Source organism: Cydia fagiglandana, chromosome 21 (genome assembly GCF_963556715.1).
Source record: "Cydia fagiglandana chromosome 21, ilCydFagi1.1, whole genome shotgun sequence".
NCBI classification, from domain to species: domain Eukaryota; kingdom Metazoa; phylum Arthropoda; class Insecta; order Lepidoptera; family Tortricidae; genus Cydia; species Cydia fagiglandana.
In genome coordinates, this window is record NC_085952.1 from 11,220,812 (window position 1) to 11,238,371 (window position 17,560).

At 37.4% G+C, this 17,560-nt stretch overlaps 1 protein-coding gene across 1 annotated transcript in view; it reads right to left on the reverse strand.

Annotated features, from left to right (window-relative positions):
• Positions 1-17,560, reverse strand: part of LOC134675125 (uncharacterized) — a 45,328-nt gene that overhangs the window by 4,564 nt on the left and 23,204 nt on the right. Inside the window, exons 3-5 of the mRNA XM_063533283.1 lie at positions 16,860-17,215; positions 16,295-16,482; positions 11,754-11,943 (exon numbers count right to left, since the gene is read on the reverse strand). Of these exons, the coding sequence (XP_063389353.1) occupies positions 11,754-11,943; positions 16,295-16,482; positions 16,860-17,215 (734 nt within the window). The remainder of the gene's footprint in view (positions 1-11,753; positions 11,944-16,294; positions 16,483-16,859; positions 17,216-17,560) is intronic.

A 17,560-nucleotide genomic window follows, 5' to 3' on the forward strand; every position in this document is an offset into this window, starting at 1 on the left:
TTTTCGAAGTTAGGTACATCATTACACTAAAGTAGGAATTATTTAAAGTAATATACAATACAAATCATTCACTCTCGTTTTCTAAAAGTTACACTGAAAACCTAACTACACTAAAGTAGGTATTTATGTAACGTAATACACGACACAAATCATTCAGATTACAGATAAGGAGCATTCCACGGGCTGTCCCGTACAAACGCATTTTATTTCGTAAGTTGCGACTTTTTTTTCGACATTTAAAGCAGGCAATTTTTTTTCTGTGCATATTTTTGACCATTTGCCATACAAAAGGAAACTCTTATACATGCAAATCTTCAGAAAATGCGCGTTTGTACGGGACGAACGGTAGACAATTTCATGGAATGCTCCATAAGCACTAAACTCATGACCTAGATCCCATTACGATAGATAGTAAAGGCATGTAATATGCCTTTGCTATTTTGCTTTGCTCCTGGCTATAAATAAGGGACGGCCCGGCAAATGGACAAATTCAACGCGGAATACAAACGAGTAGAATACAGAAGTTTAGTTTCATGTGTGGTGCGAAACTGGAATCAGAATTGGCCTGATGACAGTAACAAAGAATCATGGAAATAATGGTTTCAAAGAAACGTATATGTTAATATGATTCTAAAACATGGCCCAATCTCAGTATAAACTGAAGGATTATTAATATATTCAATAAAATAAAAGTGCGAAATTCTCCACTCAGCCATTTTGACTGAAACACCAATCAGAGGCGACGTAAGAGTTGACGTCATCAATGCATGACATATTTCTTAGAGCAACATAGACAACCTCATTGACTGTAATCCATTACGTACTCGCCAAAGAGTTTGGAGGTTCAAAAAAAATATTGTTTCGCCACTAAACATTTATTACGTCCAAAAAATATTATTACACGATATAAAGTAAATATTTATTTGTTATTATATGAATAAAATGCTAAATAATACGATATTTCCCCAAAAAACTTTTTTAATTATTTGGCTGAACGGAACTATCATTGCCATGTTGGTTGTCGTAACTAGAAAAAAAATAATTAAAAAGTAAATCCGGCGCTCGGTGATTTTCACTCAAAATTTACATGTACAGTCAAGGAATTTAAATTCCGACCCATTTCGTACTTTGTCACAGTGACAATCAATATGAAAGCCGCTAGAGACCTCATACGGTTGTCACTGTGACAAAGTACGAAATGGGTCGGAATTTAAATTCCTTGACTGTACCTATTGAAATAATTCACCTTAGAGTGACATTCCATTTCCAACTGCAGCTGCAATACTGTTCATTTTACTATGGAAATTGACAGTGACAGCGACGCGTTTCCATAGTAAAATGAACAGTATTGCAGCTGCAGTTGGAAATGGAATGTCACTTTTATTTGCAACCGTGTGAGAGTCTTTGTATAAAATGACTTATTGTGAACAATTTTTGTAATGTATTTATCATCCCTAATCGTAATAAATGGTGCTGAATTAACAATATCATTCGGATTCAAGGGAAATTCGTAACTGTAAGTATGTAAGCAATGTCTACGACCATAATTTATGACGTCACAAATGGCGTGCGAGGCGTTTTCGCGCGAGGTTTAAACTGGCTATATAAAATGCAATTATTTATGTTAAATCTTATGAGTATAGCTGAAATATTGTGTTTTTCGGAACCAATACAAGTGTACCGACAATATTAAAAGGGATTTCAAAATTTGTCATCAGGCCAATTGTACACTACGGGCTCATTTAGACGATGCGAGAACTCGTATTTATGCGTGTTTCATTACATTGCGGGTTTTAATCTATCGGTTGAAATTGAAATAACCAACAGTCCGCAATGTACCTACGAGTAACTAAAACCGCATGCGAGTCCGCGCGCCGCCTAAATCAGCCTTAAGAGCAAACAGGTCACTAAGTAGGTAATTTTATAATACGTGAGTGACTCGTTTCGATTTCATTAACTTTTAATGCAAAATATCATGCACATTAATTTTAATTGTTGTTACGTTTTAAGAGCCAACAGGAGTGGTAATTTCTCCATACAAACGTACTCGACTGTTTTCTCCGTGGGTTTTGATGCTAGAGCAATGATTTTTTCAACACAGATTAATATTGTCAATATCTGTGTCGGACCGGTTTGCTTTTTTTGATATTTTTGTTTTTTAAGGTGCTAGAGCCGTTCAAAAATGGCCAAAACGGCCTAATTGACTATGCCGCAATGAGAGGCGTAGTATTCAAAACTGATATCAATTAGCCAAAAAAGCAGAACGGTCCGACACAGATAATTTCATAATCATTTAGATTTCAAAGTTTCGTTAGGATTGGTTAAGTTTTGGAGGAGGAAACAGTCGAGTACGAAACCTCGATTTTTGAGATTTTTACGCAGGATTTTTCGCCTTTTCCTTATCGCACTAGTTTTAGGAGCCGCTTCCGTTAGCGAGACGAGTATTTTTACCTAAATTTAAAACTCAGCTCCTGTTTCGTCTTAAATTTAGTTATCCCGTATCCTGTTTTTCTTTAATGTGTAATGAGCTAGTTAATAAGTGGTGGCAACAGTATTGGTTTATGAATTACGTATAGACACTAATTATAAGAAATATATCCCGTTTGTGCCCAAATAAACATTAAAACATTTAGTGACAAAAGACCGGCCTTTCCCTTTTGAGGCTTTTCCCTTTAAAACCCGGAAGGTCCATTTCAGTAATACCTTGAAAGCCGTGTAGGCCACCAAACGAAGGAAAAACAGGGGAAATAATTCGTGTATGAGCGAATTTTGGCATAGTTGTAGGTCAAGGTGCCTTACACAATATACTGAAAGTACTGGTGGGTGGGGGGTGTGCTAACGGGTGGAGGGGGGTTTAAAGGTCCCTTTTTTTAGGTTTTCGTAAATAACTCGTAAACGGTGGCTCATAGCAAAAAATGTTCTTATACATAAGTAATCTATATAAAATTGCCTACAAGAAAGATTCCGTACACTTTTTTGCTAGGATCAATATTCAAGAAGATATCAACACGGGAACGTTAATTAAAATCAATTTTGTGGTCTGTTTTTTTTATATTTTCGTATATAACTCGTAAAGAGTGGCCAATAGCAAAAAATGTTCTGAAACGTAAATAATCTACATAAAATTTCCTACAAAAAAAATATAGTACACATTTCGCAAAGATCAATATTTAAAAAGTTACTAAAGAAGGAATGTTATTTATAATCAGTCCTAAGGTTCATTTATTTTTAGTTGTTCGTAAATAACTCGTAAACGGTAGCTCATAGCAGAAAATGTTCTACAACACAAATAATCTACATACAATTTGCTACAAAAAATATATTGAATACTTTTCACTAGGCTCAATATTCAAAAAGTTACTAAGCGAGAAAGTTAATTATAATCAATTTTAAAGTATCTTTTTAGTTTTTCATAAACAACTGGTAAACGGTAGCCCATATCAAAAAATGTTCTGTTACATAAATAATCTACATAAAATTTCCTATAAAAAATATACGAAATATTTTTCTCTGGGACTAATATTTTATAAAATATAAAAGGGGGAATGTTAATTACAATCACTTCACAGGTCCCTTTTTTTGCTTTTTCATAAATAACTAGTAAACGGTTGCCCATTGCAAAAAAACCGTTATACTTAAATAATTGTGATGAAATTCTCTACAAAAAATATTATTTATACTTTTTCGCTAGGATCAATATTTCATGAGATATTAAAGGGGGAAATTTAATTTTAATCAATTTGCCGGTTTTTTTTTTAGTTTTTCGTAAATAACTTGTAAACGGCGGCGCATAGCAAAAATTGTTCTTGTACATAAATAATTAACATAAAATTGCCTACAAGAAAGATCTAGTACACTTTTTCGCTAGGATCAATATTTAAAAAGATACTAAAGAGAGAAATTTAATTATAATCAATCTACACATAATAGTAACTTTATTTTTAAGATTGGGACGTATAGTTCTATAAATAAAATTTCTAATTATCTTCTAAAACTACAAAATCATCATCATCATCATTGCTGACGGTGATTTCGATGAGGGCTCCGTTAGTACATGAGCCAGAGCATACACCGCAGACACTGGAGCACGAAATTCCTGCTTTCCGGCAGCTGCATCGCGCCCCACACCCGGTCGTGCATCGGCAAAATATGGTGTTGAGAATGGAGTCAGGTGCCACTGGGTCGTTGGTTGTCACCCTTTTGACGTTTCCTGCAGTAGTGAAGTCGACAGTAGCATTATTGAAACGCGACATTAATGCCGACTGCATTACTGCCGCAATTGTCAAAATCAATGTTGCTTAGTAGATATTTGCTATTTGCGACAGTAATGCAGTCGACAGTAATGTCGCACTTCAATACTACTGCATTACTGCCCGAAAAATTACCTTTTCGACTTTTCCTGAACTAGTGCAGTCGACTGTAACACTATTACAGCGTAAATGTCAAAATCAATGTTGCTGCGCGATTTTCGTCATTTGCGACAGTAATGCGGTTGGCAGTAATGTCCCGGTGGAATACTGTACCAGTAATGCTGGCGTAGTCTGAATCCAAACGGTACCTTAAGGCTGATATGAAAGATGTAGTAGTAGAAATTTTCGCTGTCTTCGGGTAAGTCTCGGTAGCTCAGTTGGCTTGGCAGAACAATGGGTTGGTTCCAGAGTGTATATAATCTTTTTTGTATGAAATTTTATGTAGATTATTTATGTTCATGAATATTTTTTTGTTATGGGCCACCGTTTACGAGTGAGAGCATAAAATTGATTATAACTAACTTACCGGCTTTAATATCTTTTTTACTATTGATCCTAGCGAAAAAGTGTACGGAATCTTTCTTGTAGGCAATTTTATGTAGATTACTTATGTATAAGAACATTTTTTGGTATGAGCCACCGTTTACGAGTTATTTACGAAGAACTAAAAAAAGGGACCTTTAAACCCCCCTCCACCCGTTAGCACACCCCCCATCCACCAGTACTTTCAGTATGTTGTGTAAGGCACCTTGACCTACAACTATGCCAAAATTCGCTCATACACGAATTATTTCCCCTGTGTGGCTGTTTTTGGTCTTCATTTGGTGGCCTAGTGGTTACCCGTCCTTTTTTGTGGTGTGGTATCTATGTAAAGGTCGTGCGGGTACCTAAATAAATGTAAAAAGGCATATGGCATGTCGCTGAGGTTACTATTACGGCCCCGACACTATCATTAGCAATGACATGAAATTTCATGACGCTCCAGCGTTTGGTCCAGTCAGGTCATGACGTTCCTAAATCTCCCCACACACTTATCAGTATTTCTATCAGTATTTTCATCATTACCTTTCACGGGGAATTTTAAGTTATTATTTTCCTAACCGTTCTTAGTTATGTTGTAGTGTACGTTTTGAAGAACACAAAACCAAGACATTATTCAATCATTGATTCAAATATTTGTAACCTGTCGTAATTATACTATGTACTGTGGCAACTCTATGCCCGATGAGCCAGAAAAATGCAGAAAAAGAAATAGTTAATTAAAAAGAATATTTATTTGTTTCAACCTTTTCGTGCGTGCGTGCGCCATGACTGTGTGAAAGATTGGTAGTTAAAAAATGTATCCAAATATTTTTTTATTCTTACCACGAACCGGGAATCAAACTATTCTTAAAGTACAATCAGCATCATATAGTAGGTAGCATCCAAAGTACCTATTCAAATAGTTCGGTACGCCATACATACCTATTATATAATAATAATAATAATAATAAACATTTATTTCAGACAATTTTGCCCATACAATTTTGTTAGTGAATTCTTAAAAACTAATTATTAATTTATACTTAACTAACACAAAATTTAAAACAATAAATAAAAATAAAAGTTGTATATACCGTCAGCAGTGTTTGACAACATGCATGGACGTCCACCGGGCTAACATAGGGTTGTCCCAGCGGTTAGCAAACACGCTCAGAATGCGATTGGGACTGCCGCGCAGACGGGCCATAAGCGAGGCACACCTTTTCCTCATGACGGCCGCAAAGCTGTCTGTCCTTGCTTCGGCAAACATGCCAGAGGCGCTACAGTGTCGCGGCAGCCCCATCAGCACCCGGAACGCGTTATTATATTGGACGCGAAGGTCGCTGTACGCTCTTTGCGTATAATTGACCCACAGGCTGCATGAGTAGAAAGATACACAGAAGGCTTTAAAGAGAGTGATCTTAACTTTTTCTGTGCATCGCGCAAACCTGCGGGCCAACATATTGCATCGAACGGCCAACGACCTTCGCTCCCGTTCAACGTCCAAGTTGTCTTTTAAGTCTTCGGTGACCCAGTGACCCAAATATTTAAATTGGCTAACTTGCTTTAAAGGCACACCTGTTATATGGTGTACCGAACTATTTGAATACTTTGGATGCTACCTACTATACGACGCTGACTGTACCTACTGGATTCTTCTTTTATGTAAGAATGTATACGTATTGGTTAAGAAAAAAGGTACCTGATATGTAACCTAGTTAACTTACCTATAATAAAAATACTTTGTTTTTATTTGGTTAGTAAAATAAAAACGGCTATGGCAGAAATTTAATTGATGTTTTGAGGAAAACTGAATGCAATTTATTTCGTCTTAAAGATCTATATTGTGTTCCTTCGAACTTTATCTGAGTATCTCTTTTCGTTTCAGAGCCTTATGAAAAAGTCTTTAGTACCGCATTTTTCTGTCTCATTCTATATATTATGCTGAGGGAAGGACCTTTAAGACACAGGTTTTTGGGGTATCCGAAATACTAATACTTGTACATAATTATTAAAAAAGTGGTTAGGATTTTGCTGATTAAAAATAGTCGGGGTTTCTGCGGTTGACCTGACGTTTAGTAAAAACAATATCTGTGGAGGTTCGAAGTAAGGAGGTATAAAAAAAGAGTCCGTCATAAAGCAAGTTCGAACGGGATAGTCTTATATGGAACATTCAACCATAAACACTAACTATTCATCCTCAATTAGTCATAAAACTTTTTAAGCTTTACAGGCCTGATTTAGTTAATATGTTTTATCCCTTTCTTACAAATACATAAGTCAAAATGAGAGATAAAGAGCAAAACGAGAAGATCAAAACTATTCATAGCTAATTCAGGCCAGTAACGCGTTTATGAATAATGCCATATAAACCAGAGAGTTTACTTATAGGATAGGTGCATACTTACAACATGTTATTATATAAGGCCATATACAGAATATACGAAATAGGGATGTTGACCATATTTTAAAAAATATATTGAACTCCATGCACGAAATAAAACGCAAAAGGGAATATTACGCAAAAGTCGGCGTAGGGTCCACTAGCAAATTCAGAGGGTCTACTTCGAAATGCGAAAATCTAAATTTCGTTATCAGTCTCTAACGCTCGAATACGCAAGAGTGATAAAGAGGCAGAAAACGAAATTACGCGGTAAGCCCTCAGTATGTGCTAGAGGCGTAATATTATTCTATTTCCCTGAATAGGGAATATTACTCGAACTCTGCGTAGGGGGCGCCACTACCACAATCCATCACAATCTGGAGTCTACCGCGAAACACGAAATTTCGTTATCTAACCTCTCTATCACTTTTCATCATCATCATCCTCACTTTTGCATATTCGAACGATAAAGAGGCAGATAACTAAATTTCGATTTTCGCGTTTCCCGGTAAAAATATAATTAAATTGTTGTAAACAACTTAAAATAAAAGGTTTTGAATTTTTATTTCATGTATGGAAAATTTTTAGAACGGGACAGAGATTTTCTTTATGAATCGTATTCTGCATGTTTTCCTTTTTTCTTGAGAGTCAAGTGAAAATAAACTTTAGAGCAATGATAATAGAGTAGGTATACTTCACTTATTGATTTAAATGCCAGTAATGACTCTTGTTAGTATAAAACCTTCTTCTAAAGTACTTTAAATGACGGAATGAGGGATTAGAGTGATGCGCTCCACTCACTATCAGTATAATGTCATTATTTAGACATTTCTTCAAAAATATTAAAAATGTTTAATAACTTCATTATCGTCCATCATTCTTTCTGTCATTTCTGATTTCATCATTCTAATCAATTCACTGTCAGTATAATGTCATTTCTAGTATCATTACTTTGACATAACTCCAATACTGACGGAAATTATTAAAATAAACTTCATTACTTGCCGTCATTCCTTCATGACACTCCCTACACTATCACTAAAAACGTCATTCCGTCAAAGTAATGTCAGTATCCATGATAGTGTCGGGGCCGTATAAAGTTTATGAATAAGCGCCACTTGAACTATCCCGCTAACCCGAGGCTAACTGGTTAAACCGTTAACCCAGTGTCAAATTGTACTGGTACCATGGGGTAACTCCAGGTTTAACAGGTTAACCCCGGGTTAGTTAATGGTGCAAGTGGCCCTAAGAGGGTTAGACTCTATCGCGTTTTGAAAAATTTTCAATTATACCATTTCTCAAAATGTCTAAAACTTGACTTGATCATGTTTTGACTCGGAGTAATTAACAATGGAGCCTTCATTAACAGGCGTTCCCCTCTGTCGAAAATAGGCGGCCAATGGTCAACCACATGTCAACCATATGTATGGACTGACGTTTATCTGACATGACGTACCTATACATTTGATGTGCCCCTCCCCCGCAAAAAACGGCAGACTATTTTCTACCGAAAATTTTAGACATGGCGTCTCCATTGGTTATATCCTCTAAGTGTTTTGATGAATTTTCAATTATACCATTTCCCAAAATGTCTAAAAATCAAATTAACTAGATACAAAAACGTTACATTGTCAAAATATCTAAAACTCAGTATCTATGGTAAATATTTAAAATTATGTTGAAGTTTACAGTTTTTAAACAATGAGTAATTACTCAAAAACTATATCTTATATTTAGTATTTAGAGTCAGACCGTAAAAAGGGGTTATTAGGGTTGACACGACGTCCCTTTGCATGCACGACGACAGATAATATAATTGCTTGATTTTTGACAACCCTAAATAGCTGAAAGGGACAGCATGATTCGGCCCTGAACCGCTGTCAAACTTCGGTTTTGTAGGAAGTTTCCTTTCTGTACGGTAGTAGGTACTATTATTGATTCTGTGGTAATATTAAGTATAGGTATAAATAAACTGGATATTAGACAAATTATTCCTGGAAAACTAAATTCTATTCAACATGGCGCCTAAGTCAACGTCCGTTGTAATGGACACCCGGATATTAGGAATGTTCCGTCTCCGGAACGAGGATAAACATCATTATCTTCATTAGATCTTGTTACATGTTATAGCCATGATTGCCAGTATTTTGACTACTGAAAATCAGATTGCAAGTTTCGTTATGTATTTTTAGTTTACTCGGAGTTTAAAGAATTATGCTCATGAGGACCAGGCCGCGTAGCCAAAATGTCAATCGCTAACGCAACTGTCACTGTTGCACTAATATAGAAGAGTGATAGAGACACAGAGCGTTTCGTTGTCGAAGCGATAGCGATTGTAACCTTGGCTAGGCCCGCAGAATAGCTTCCCCGCGACAAGTATTTTATGTCTAACTGTAAATTATTGTGAGATGCACTGTATTCTTTATAATTATTTACGATAGAAATGCGGAAAGTAGGAAATTCGCAACGAGTGGCGATAAATTAAAACACGACTGGAGAGTGTTTTAAACCGACACGACTTCGGTTGCCATCCGGTTAGAATAGAATAGAATATTTCGTCGGGTGACAAGCAAAAGTCACTAACTAACATCATTGAAATTATTGGACAATAAACCGTGTTACAAGTGTAATAAAGTGCATTGTTACTTCAATTTTTTGATCGTACTTAGTGAGTTTTGCTTGTTGCACCCGACGATTTGGTTGTAATCCAGCTGAGTGGGAAAAAAAACCAACGCTATTGGTTGGTTCCCGCTCGGAGTTGATTCCGCTTAAAGGTGACAGTCCATATCCAACGTCAGCTGCACTGCCATTCATTTTACTATGGAAATTGACAATAACACCGACGCGTTCGTACCAGTAGTGCAGCTGCGGTCAGAAATGGAATGTTACCATAGTATGAAGATCAGGTACTGCTTAAATATTGACTGTACCAACTAGAACCCTCCTACTTTATTAGCAGTATGATTAAGGGCAGGCTAATGTCCGAATCCGGATAAGTCCGGTGACACTTTCTTTACGTCGAAGGACAAGGCAAGATTGCGGATTGAAAGACCAATTAATTGCTAAGTAAGTTTAGTTGTATCGTATCTATTTCGTCTTATTAGCTTTGTTTTAGCACTGAGTCCGTATCGACGTTTATATAACGTGACTGTACCGTCGGAAAGTCACCAAAACTTATTCATGACAAAATTACGGAAACATCTATTAGATTAAAGTCCAGCGGTCAGCAACAAGCGGCCCGCGAGCCTTCCTGGCTATTTTTTTATGTATTATTGACAAACAACAATGTCTGATAAAGTCATAAATATTAACAAAGTGCGGCCCGCGTCAACTTCGGTATCTATATATTCTATATACTATTTGGCCCTTGGCTGCTAAAAGGTTGCCGACCGCTGGATTAAACTATTCTATTCTATCAGTATTTTTGTATGAGAAGCGATTTTTTTTTCCCAAAACGAAAGTTGCCTTTGTTTCTTGTGATATTTCCAGAAATTACCTAAAAGAAAGTTTTTAAACTTTTTGGAAAGTTTCCGGAACTTACACATATCTGTAATTGTTTATGCGGTTACACATAAAATAATTGTTGCAAAATAAAAGGCAGTTTTAGGTAAATATAAAAATAAAAATTAATGCTTAATAATTACTTCAACTAGAACAAGTGCTTGTACAGAAATCTGGTTCCCTGTAAAATGTGTCTTTCTTCACAAACTACAATACACAGAGAGCTGTAAAATTGCATGGAAAACTGGATACATTATGAATGCACTCACTAAATCAATAGGCCATGAAATTTTGCGACGTGTTTCTATTATATATACCCTATATGTATGAGCATTTCTTATATTTTTTGCCATTTTTAAATATTGTGACCCTTTTTGCCACTTTTGTGTTATTTGTAGTCAAAATCGCGAGCACTTTTCATCATTATAGGAGAAAAAAAGTGTCCTAAAAGTTCCATACATTTTTCAAACTTTCCTTTTTGTTACCGCCATACAAAGTACACGGTGTAACATGAGTAAACCGAATAATTTTAACAGCGTATTCCTGATCATATTTAGAGACAAAAATGTCCTATAAACTTTTTTGATATCGCCTAGTATATGAGGCAATGCTAACACAATAGCAAAAAAACTCTGGGACATTTTTTATCCCATTAGTATAGAAAGAGCTCATAATTCTGAGTAGAAATAACACAAAAGTGGCAAAAAGGTCACAATATATAAAAATAGCAAAGAAGCGCTGATGGCCTAGCGGTGAGAGCGTGCGACTTTCAAACCTGAGGTCGCGGGTTCAAACCCCGGCTCCTACCAATAAGTTTTTCGGAACTTATGTACGAAATATCATTTGATATTTACCAGTCGCTTTTCGGTGAAGGAAAACATCGTGAGGAAACCGGACTAAAACCAATAAGGCCTAGTTTACCCTCTGGGTTGAAAGGTCAGATGGCAGTCGCTTTCGTAAAAACTAGTGCCTACGTCAAATCATGGGATTAGTTGTCAAGCGGACTCCAGGCTCTCATGAGCCGTGGCGAAATGCCGGGATAACGCGCGGAAGAAGGCAAAAAAACGCTCATATAATACGAACTCAACTCAACTGACCTTCAAGTAATCCACGGCGGGTTTGACGTACGACGATACATCGGCGTCGACGTTGAGGTACCTCTTCAGCACGAAGTTGAGGAGCACCGTGATGGACTTCTCCGGGGTCTTCACGTTGAAGTGGGTGCTGCGCGGCAGGCCCTGCGCGTCCAGGAAGCTGTTGATGATGTACTCGGCGGCGCCGATGTACCTGGAATGAGAAGACAAAAAGTTTCAAGTTATATAATATATATTTGACGACCGGTCTGGCCTAGTGGGTAGTGACCCTGCCTATGAAGCCGATGGTCCCGGGTTCGAATCCTGGTAAGGACATTTATTTGTATGATGATACAGATATTTGTTCCTGGGTCATGGTTGTTTTCTATGTATTTAAGTATTTATATATTATATATATCGTTGTCTGAGTACCCACAACACAAGCCTTCTTGAGCTTACCGTGGGGCTTAGTCTATTTGTGTAAAAAAATGTCCTAATAATATTTATTTATTTATTATTTATTTATTATATATATATATAATGTATTGTTTTCCCGCATTTTCGTTAGTCATAATTTATTTGGCTCAGAAACGCGCCTCTTCAGAATTGCCATAAAACAAACCTAACCTAACCTAACCTCTAGCTATAGGGTTATCGAAAATCCTAAAAAGTTAACGGTTTCATTTTTATGTCTAATGATAATATGACAAACAATACATTATGACTTGACCGTGATAGCTAGACAGTTGAAATTTTCACAGATGATGTATTTCTGTTGCCGCTATAACAACAAATACTAAAACCAGAATAAAATAAAGATTTAAATGGGGCTCCCATACAACAAACGTGATTTTTGACCAAAGTTAAGCAACGTCGGGAGTGGTCAGTACTTGGATGGGTGACCGTTTTTATTTGCTTTTTTTTTGTTTTTTTTTTTGCATTATGGTACGGAACCCTTCGTGCGCGAGTCCGACTCGCACTTGCCCGGTTTTTATTGTTATTTCTGTTAGTGTTAATTTCTTTTTAGAAATATTGAACAGGATTTAATTTAATTATATAGTTTAGGTACAAATAGAAATATCTGTATTTCACCTTTTTTCTTAATATTGTCTCGTTAGTTAATTAAACCTACTTGTTTAAAGGGTAGCACAATATGACTGGCAACGTGCAGTTCGTGTTGAAAAGAGCACTAAATTTGAAATGGAAGGAAAATAGAATCAGAAGAAAAGACGGCATTGATTAGTGTCAGAACATAATATTGGTTGTTACAAAAATTAGAATATATTAATATAAAACTCAGCGTGGAAATCCATTGTCGCTGTATATAGTTCCGGAGATACATATTTTGGATACTGGGTAAGTAATTCTCGCAATGTTGTGTTTTCACGGCAAACCGGCTAAATCCAAACTCGGTAAAGACTAAGTTATCTATTCTTTCCAGGGTTTAATAGATCGAGGCAAAGCTGGTTACAATTCGATCGTAAAAATTCTAAAGGATTACCAGTTCGGTGGACGATATCAGCCTGTCAGTTAAACCAGGGGTGCGAAACTCCTGACTTCGGTCAAACTCGGCTCCGCTCGGCTCAGCATTGCTTCGAGCAATTATTAGGGTTGGCACCACTTGACTTCCTTTTGCGTGCACGACCACAGATAAGATAATCACTTAATTTTTGACAACCCTAAATAGCCGAAAGGGATAGTCATATATTAGAAAGGGCCAGCATGATTCGACCCTGAACCGCTGTCAAACTTCGTTTGTGTAGGAAGTTTCCTTTCTGTACGGTAGTACTATTAATTATTCTGTGGTTAAACGCAAAAGGTGAGAGTTTCGAACAACTGACAGACTGATATTGTCCTGCGAACTGGTAATCTGTCCCCTTAAGTGCTCATAAATTATTAAAGCTTGCGTCTGTAAAGTCCTGTTTTTGCGAAATTAGTTGAAGCACGAAATAAATTCCAAACTTCTCTATTTGAAATTGCTAACGGCGGAACTTATTTTAAAATACAGCGCGGTGTTGCCATGAACAAAAACTTTCAAGCGTCAACTCGAAACTTTTATACTCTAGTAGATCTGAAATTTGAATTTAATATTGCGAGAAAGGTGAAGACTAAATTTATGTTTAGTTTTAGAACGATTATGATATACCTAGAGTCAAACCAAGAATAGTCTGTAGCGGATTTGATAGCCCACGCAGTGAAAGTGTAATTTTAAACGTCAAACTTCTATGAAATTATGACGTATAAATGACACTTGGAGGTAAACGTACATGTACATAAATGTACGCACGTAGGTAAATGTACGTCGAGCACCAGCTCGACGCGGTCCGGTACATGTCATCTTAAAATATAAGCCATTGTCAATAGAGGTGACAGCAAGGTGTCATCTTTTGGGCATTAGCATGTCGAGCACCCGCAGGGCAAACTGCCTAGAAATACGAGTCCCGCGTAGCGAGGCTCCGTCGACTCAGAGAATGAGTCAAAGATTTTCACGATCGGCCGCCGACATATGTACTTATCTAAATAAATCCATGGAGGATTAGCTCATCCGATTCTAGAGTGCATCCCTACACATTTCATGTCCGAGCCGTTGTCTATTCGTTTGAAGCTGTAAGCTGGGGGACTAGCCAAAGTGCCAATCGTTTGCGCTACGACAGCAAAACGCTTTTCATGTCTCTCTATCACTCTTAAACATTAGTGCAATAGAGATAGCGTTTTGCTGTTGTAACATAAACGATTGGAATCTTGGCTAGGCGCCCTGTAATCCCTACGAACCACGTGTGTACCTAGTTTCAATGCAAGGATTACAGTTCCGAACAAATCGATAACCGCCGTACGTAACAGAGAGAAATCAGAAATGAATAATGTAATAGCGTCAGACACGGCTTTACAGGTATATTTTTAGGACAACCACTGATTTGACTACCGTTAAGAAAAATAATTATGCTTAAAGATACTTAGTTTATTTTTGAAGTCGGCATATTACATTGCGCTTAAAATGAACATTTTTTTTTTTATCGTTTAGCTCACAGACTACTTTGGTTGGGTCATCTTAAGAGAATGGATGAAGATCGGAACGTGACAAGAGCATATCTAGGCCGTCTAGCAGAAGGATGTCCTATCGGACGCCTCAGGTGTCGCTGGGGCAACATGGCGGATGCGGACCAGCGCACAGGACCGAGAAAAGTGGCGCTGTCTTGTGTCAGAGGCCAAGCCAGGGCTGCGAAACTCCTCTCTTCGTGCAAACTCGGCACCGTTCGGCTCAGCATTAGTCCGAGCAATTATTAGGTTTGACACAACTTGACGTCTCCTTGCGTGCACGACCACTAAGACAATGGCTTGAATTTTGACAACCCTACATAGCCGAAAGGGATAGTGCCATATATACAGGGTGAAATTTAAATCACTGGCCATATTCATTCCAGGCACTAGGTTACACTTAAGGAATCTATTTAGCGAAAAAAAAGAGTACATTTTTTTTTAATTTTAATTTTTCAATTTTTAATTATTTTCCACGAGTCGTGGTCACCCTATTACCACAAATGTAAACAAACCTAATAGTAGGTTTTAACAACAACATCAGCAAAACCCTTATCTGACCTTCACTAAACCTTATAATCGTTGCAATAGGGTACACCTAGTTAGTGTTGGCGATGGTAGGCAGGTTTATCAATTTCGAGGGTAGTCTAAACCATTCCGCGCTAGCGGTAAACATAACGGTTAGCATAAATGATTAGTCACTCGTCACTCGCCAACCTTAAAATAATAATCGCGCGCGTTTAGTACGGTTTAAAAAAATGTCTTCGAACCGGGAATATTAGGAAATGGTACGGTGTTATTTATTAAGTGGTGAGTGTTTAAGTGGTGCACAAAGAATATACGAAATGGAATCAGTTCCACGCCTTCGCAGACAAGGATTGAATCCAAGAGTACCATCTCGTGGGACTTTCGTTAATTGCGTCGACTTTTAATCAAATGTAAGTACATAAGTTGATTCAATTTTTTAAATACGCCTGAATGCAAAGATTCCTGACCTAGTTTTTACTCATTGTTTTTAAGCCACGGACGTTTTGTTAATAATCATTAGTCAGAAATAATATTTTAGATTAAAAATGGGTTGCCTTTGCATTTTGACGGTTCTAAGCCCGTTGAAGTATGAAGGAAAAATTAGCAACTTATGTAGGTAAGCGTCTTGTCTCGCTGCAATAGGGTTCATAATTGGTGACGCTATTGCAAACAGCGGGAGGGGCGGGGTGTCAATGGCCTTAACTGATAAGAGAGAAGCGGGTGTAGTGGGTAGTTGTCGGTTCACCATAACGTACGAGGTTTTTAGGACAACTTGATGATGAATTATTTCGAAAAAAATGTACTGAGCAGTATTAAGAGAAAAAACACGTGTTTAATATTTTTTCGAGTTCTTTCGGGTGTTTCAATTTGGCCAGTGAATTAAATTTCACCCTGTATAGGGATGATTCGACTAAACCGCTGTCAAACTTCGGTTTTGTAGAAAGTTTCCTTTCTGAACGGTAGTACTATTAATTATTGTGTGGCCAAATCTCATTACCAACCTCTGATAAACCTCAGGCTTCGCGATCTGCATCACCAGATCGGTCAAGTATCTCGCGGCCGCCTTGATCCAGTGCCTCCTGAAGGAGTGGTTCTCGAAGTTCTTCATCATCAGCTCGAAGCTCAGGCTGCCGTCGGGACCGGTGAAGGCTTTCAGGGCCCGCTTCAGGCCTGATTTCTCCCAGATCACCTGCAAATTTGATATTATTTATTAGTCTTATGCGTTAATCAGGTTAATAAAGTTTTCAAAACGACTACGTAGACATTAGATCCGTGGCTTAAAGGACTCGCATCCAGGCCATAATTGTAAAAAGAAACTCTCACTCAAATAAAATCTGGCTCAGTTGATTATGGTTACTATAAAAGTAGCTTGCCGTACGGCATTCTGCTCTGGGGTAAAGCAATGACATTCAAACTATCCTGAAAACATTTTTTTTTCGAAAACAGTTAAAAACTTAACTTCATAAGATAAGTTCGCCTTTGTACACATTTATTGTATTCTCTCTGTGTTATGTACTTGTTTTGTGCAATAAAGTGTTTACTACTACTACTACTACTAAAACTTACTTTTCCCAATTCAGACTCAGTGAATAGATCCCAATAAAGATGCAGTTTCTCCAAGAAAGGCGGTAAGAAGTCAGCATGATCTTTATGTCCATCAGCCAACTCCTTATTATCCGGGTTCGACAGTGTATTCAGCGTATTCATGACTACCGGCAGCAGGGACGCCACATTCTTGTTGCCTAGGAGACTGGAAGCCATGCTAAGGATGCTATCGAGGTTCATCTCTGGTTTCTCGTTGTTTTCGCGTTTCTGGCGTTGCTTGGGTTCATTAGAGTTCATCTGGGCGAACATGGAGATCATTGAGCCGATCATGGCGGGGTCGATTTTGCCGTCTTGCCCGCTGAGTAGGCTGCCGATTCCTGGAGTGTACATAAAAATCATTTATTATACTTTTAAAATACAAACACGGTACCTATTTAAAATATTAATTAAGTATTACAATTATTACAATCAGAAAAGTATTACAATTATTACAATAAGAATAATACGCCTACTGGTCCTAGAGTTTTCCGTAAATCGCAAACAGTCACTAAGGTAAACATACTATTGCTCGACATGCTAATGCCCAATAGATGACACCTTGCTGACTTAAGTTTCAAGATGACATGTACTTTGTACTGGGACCCGTCGAGTTTACCTTATAACTACGATTTTAATACACGTCCTAATCCTAATGGCTTCTACTGGTTTTCTCACAAACTTTC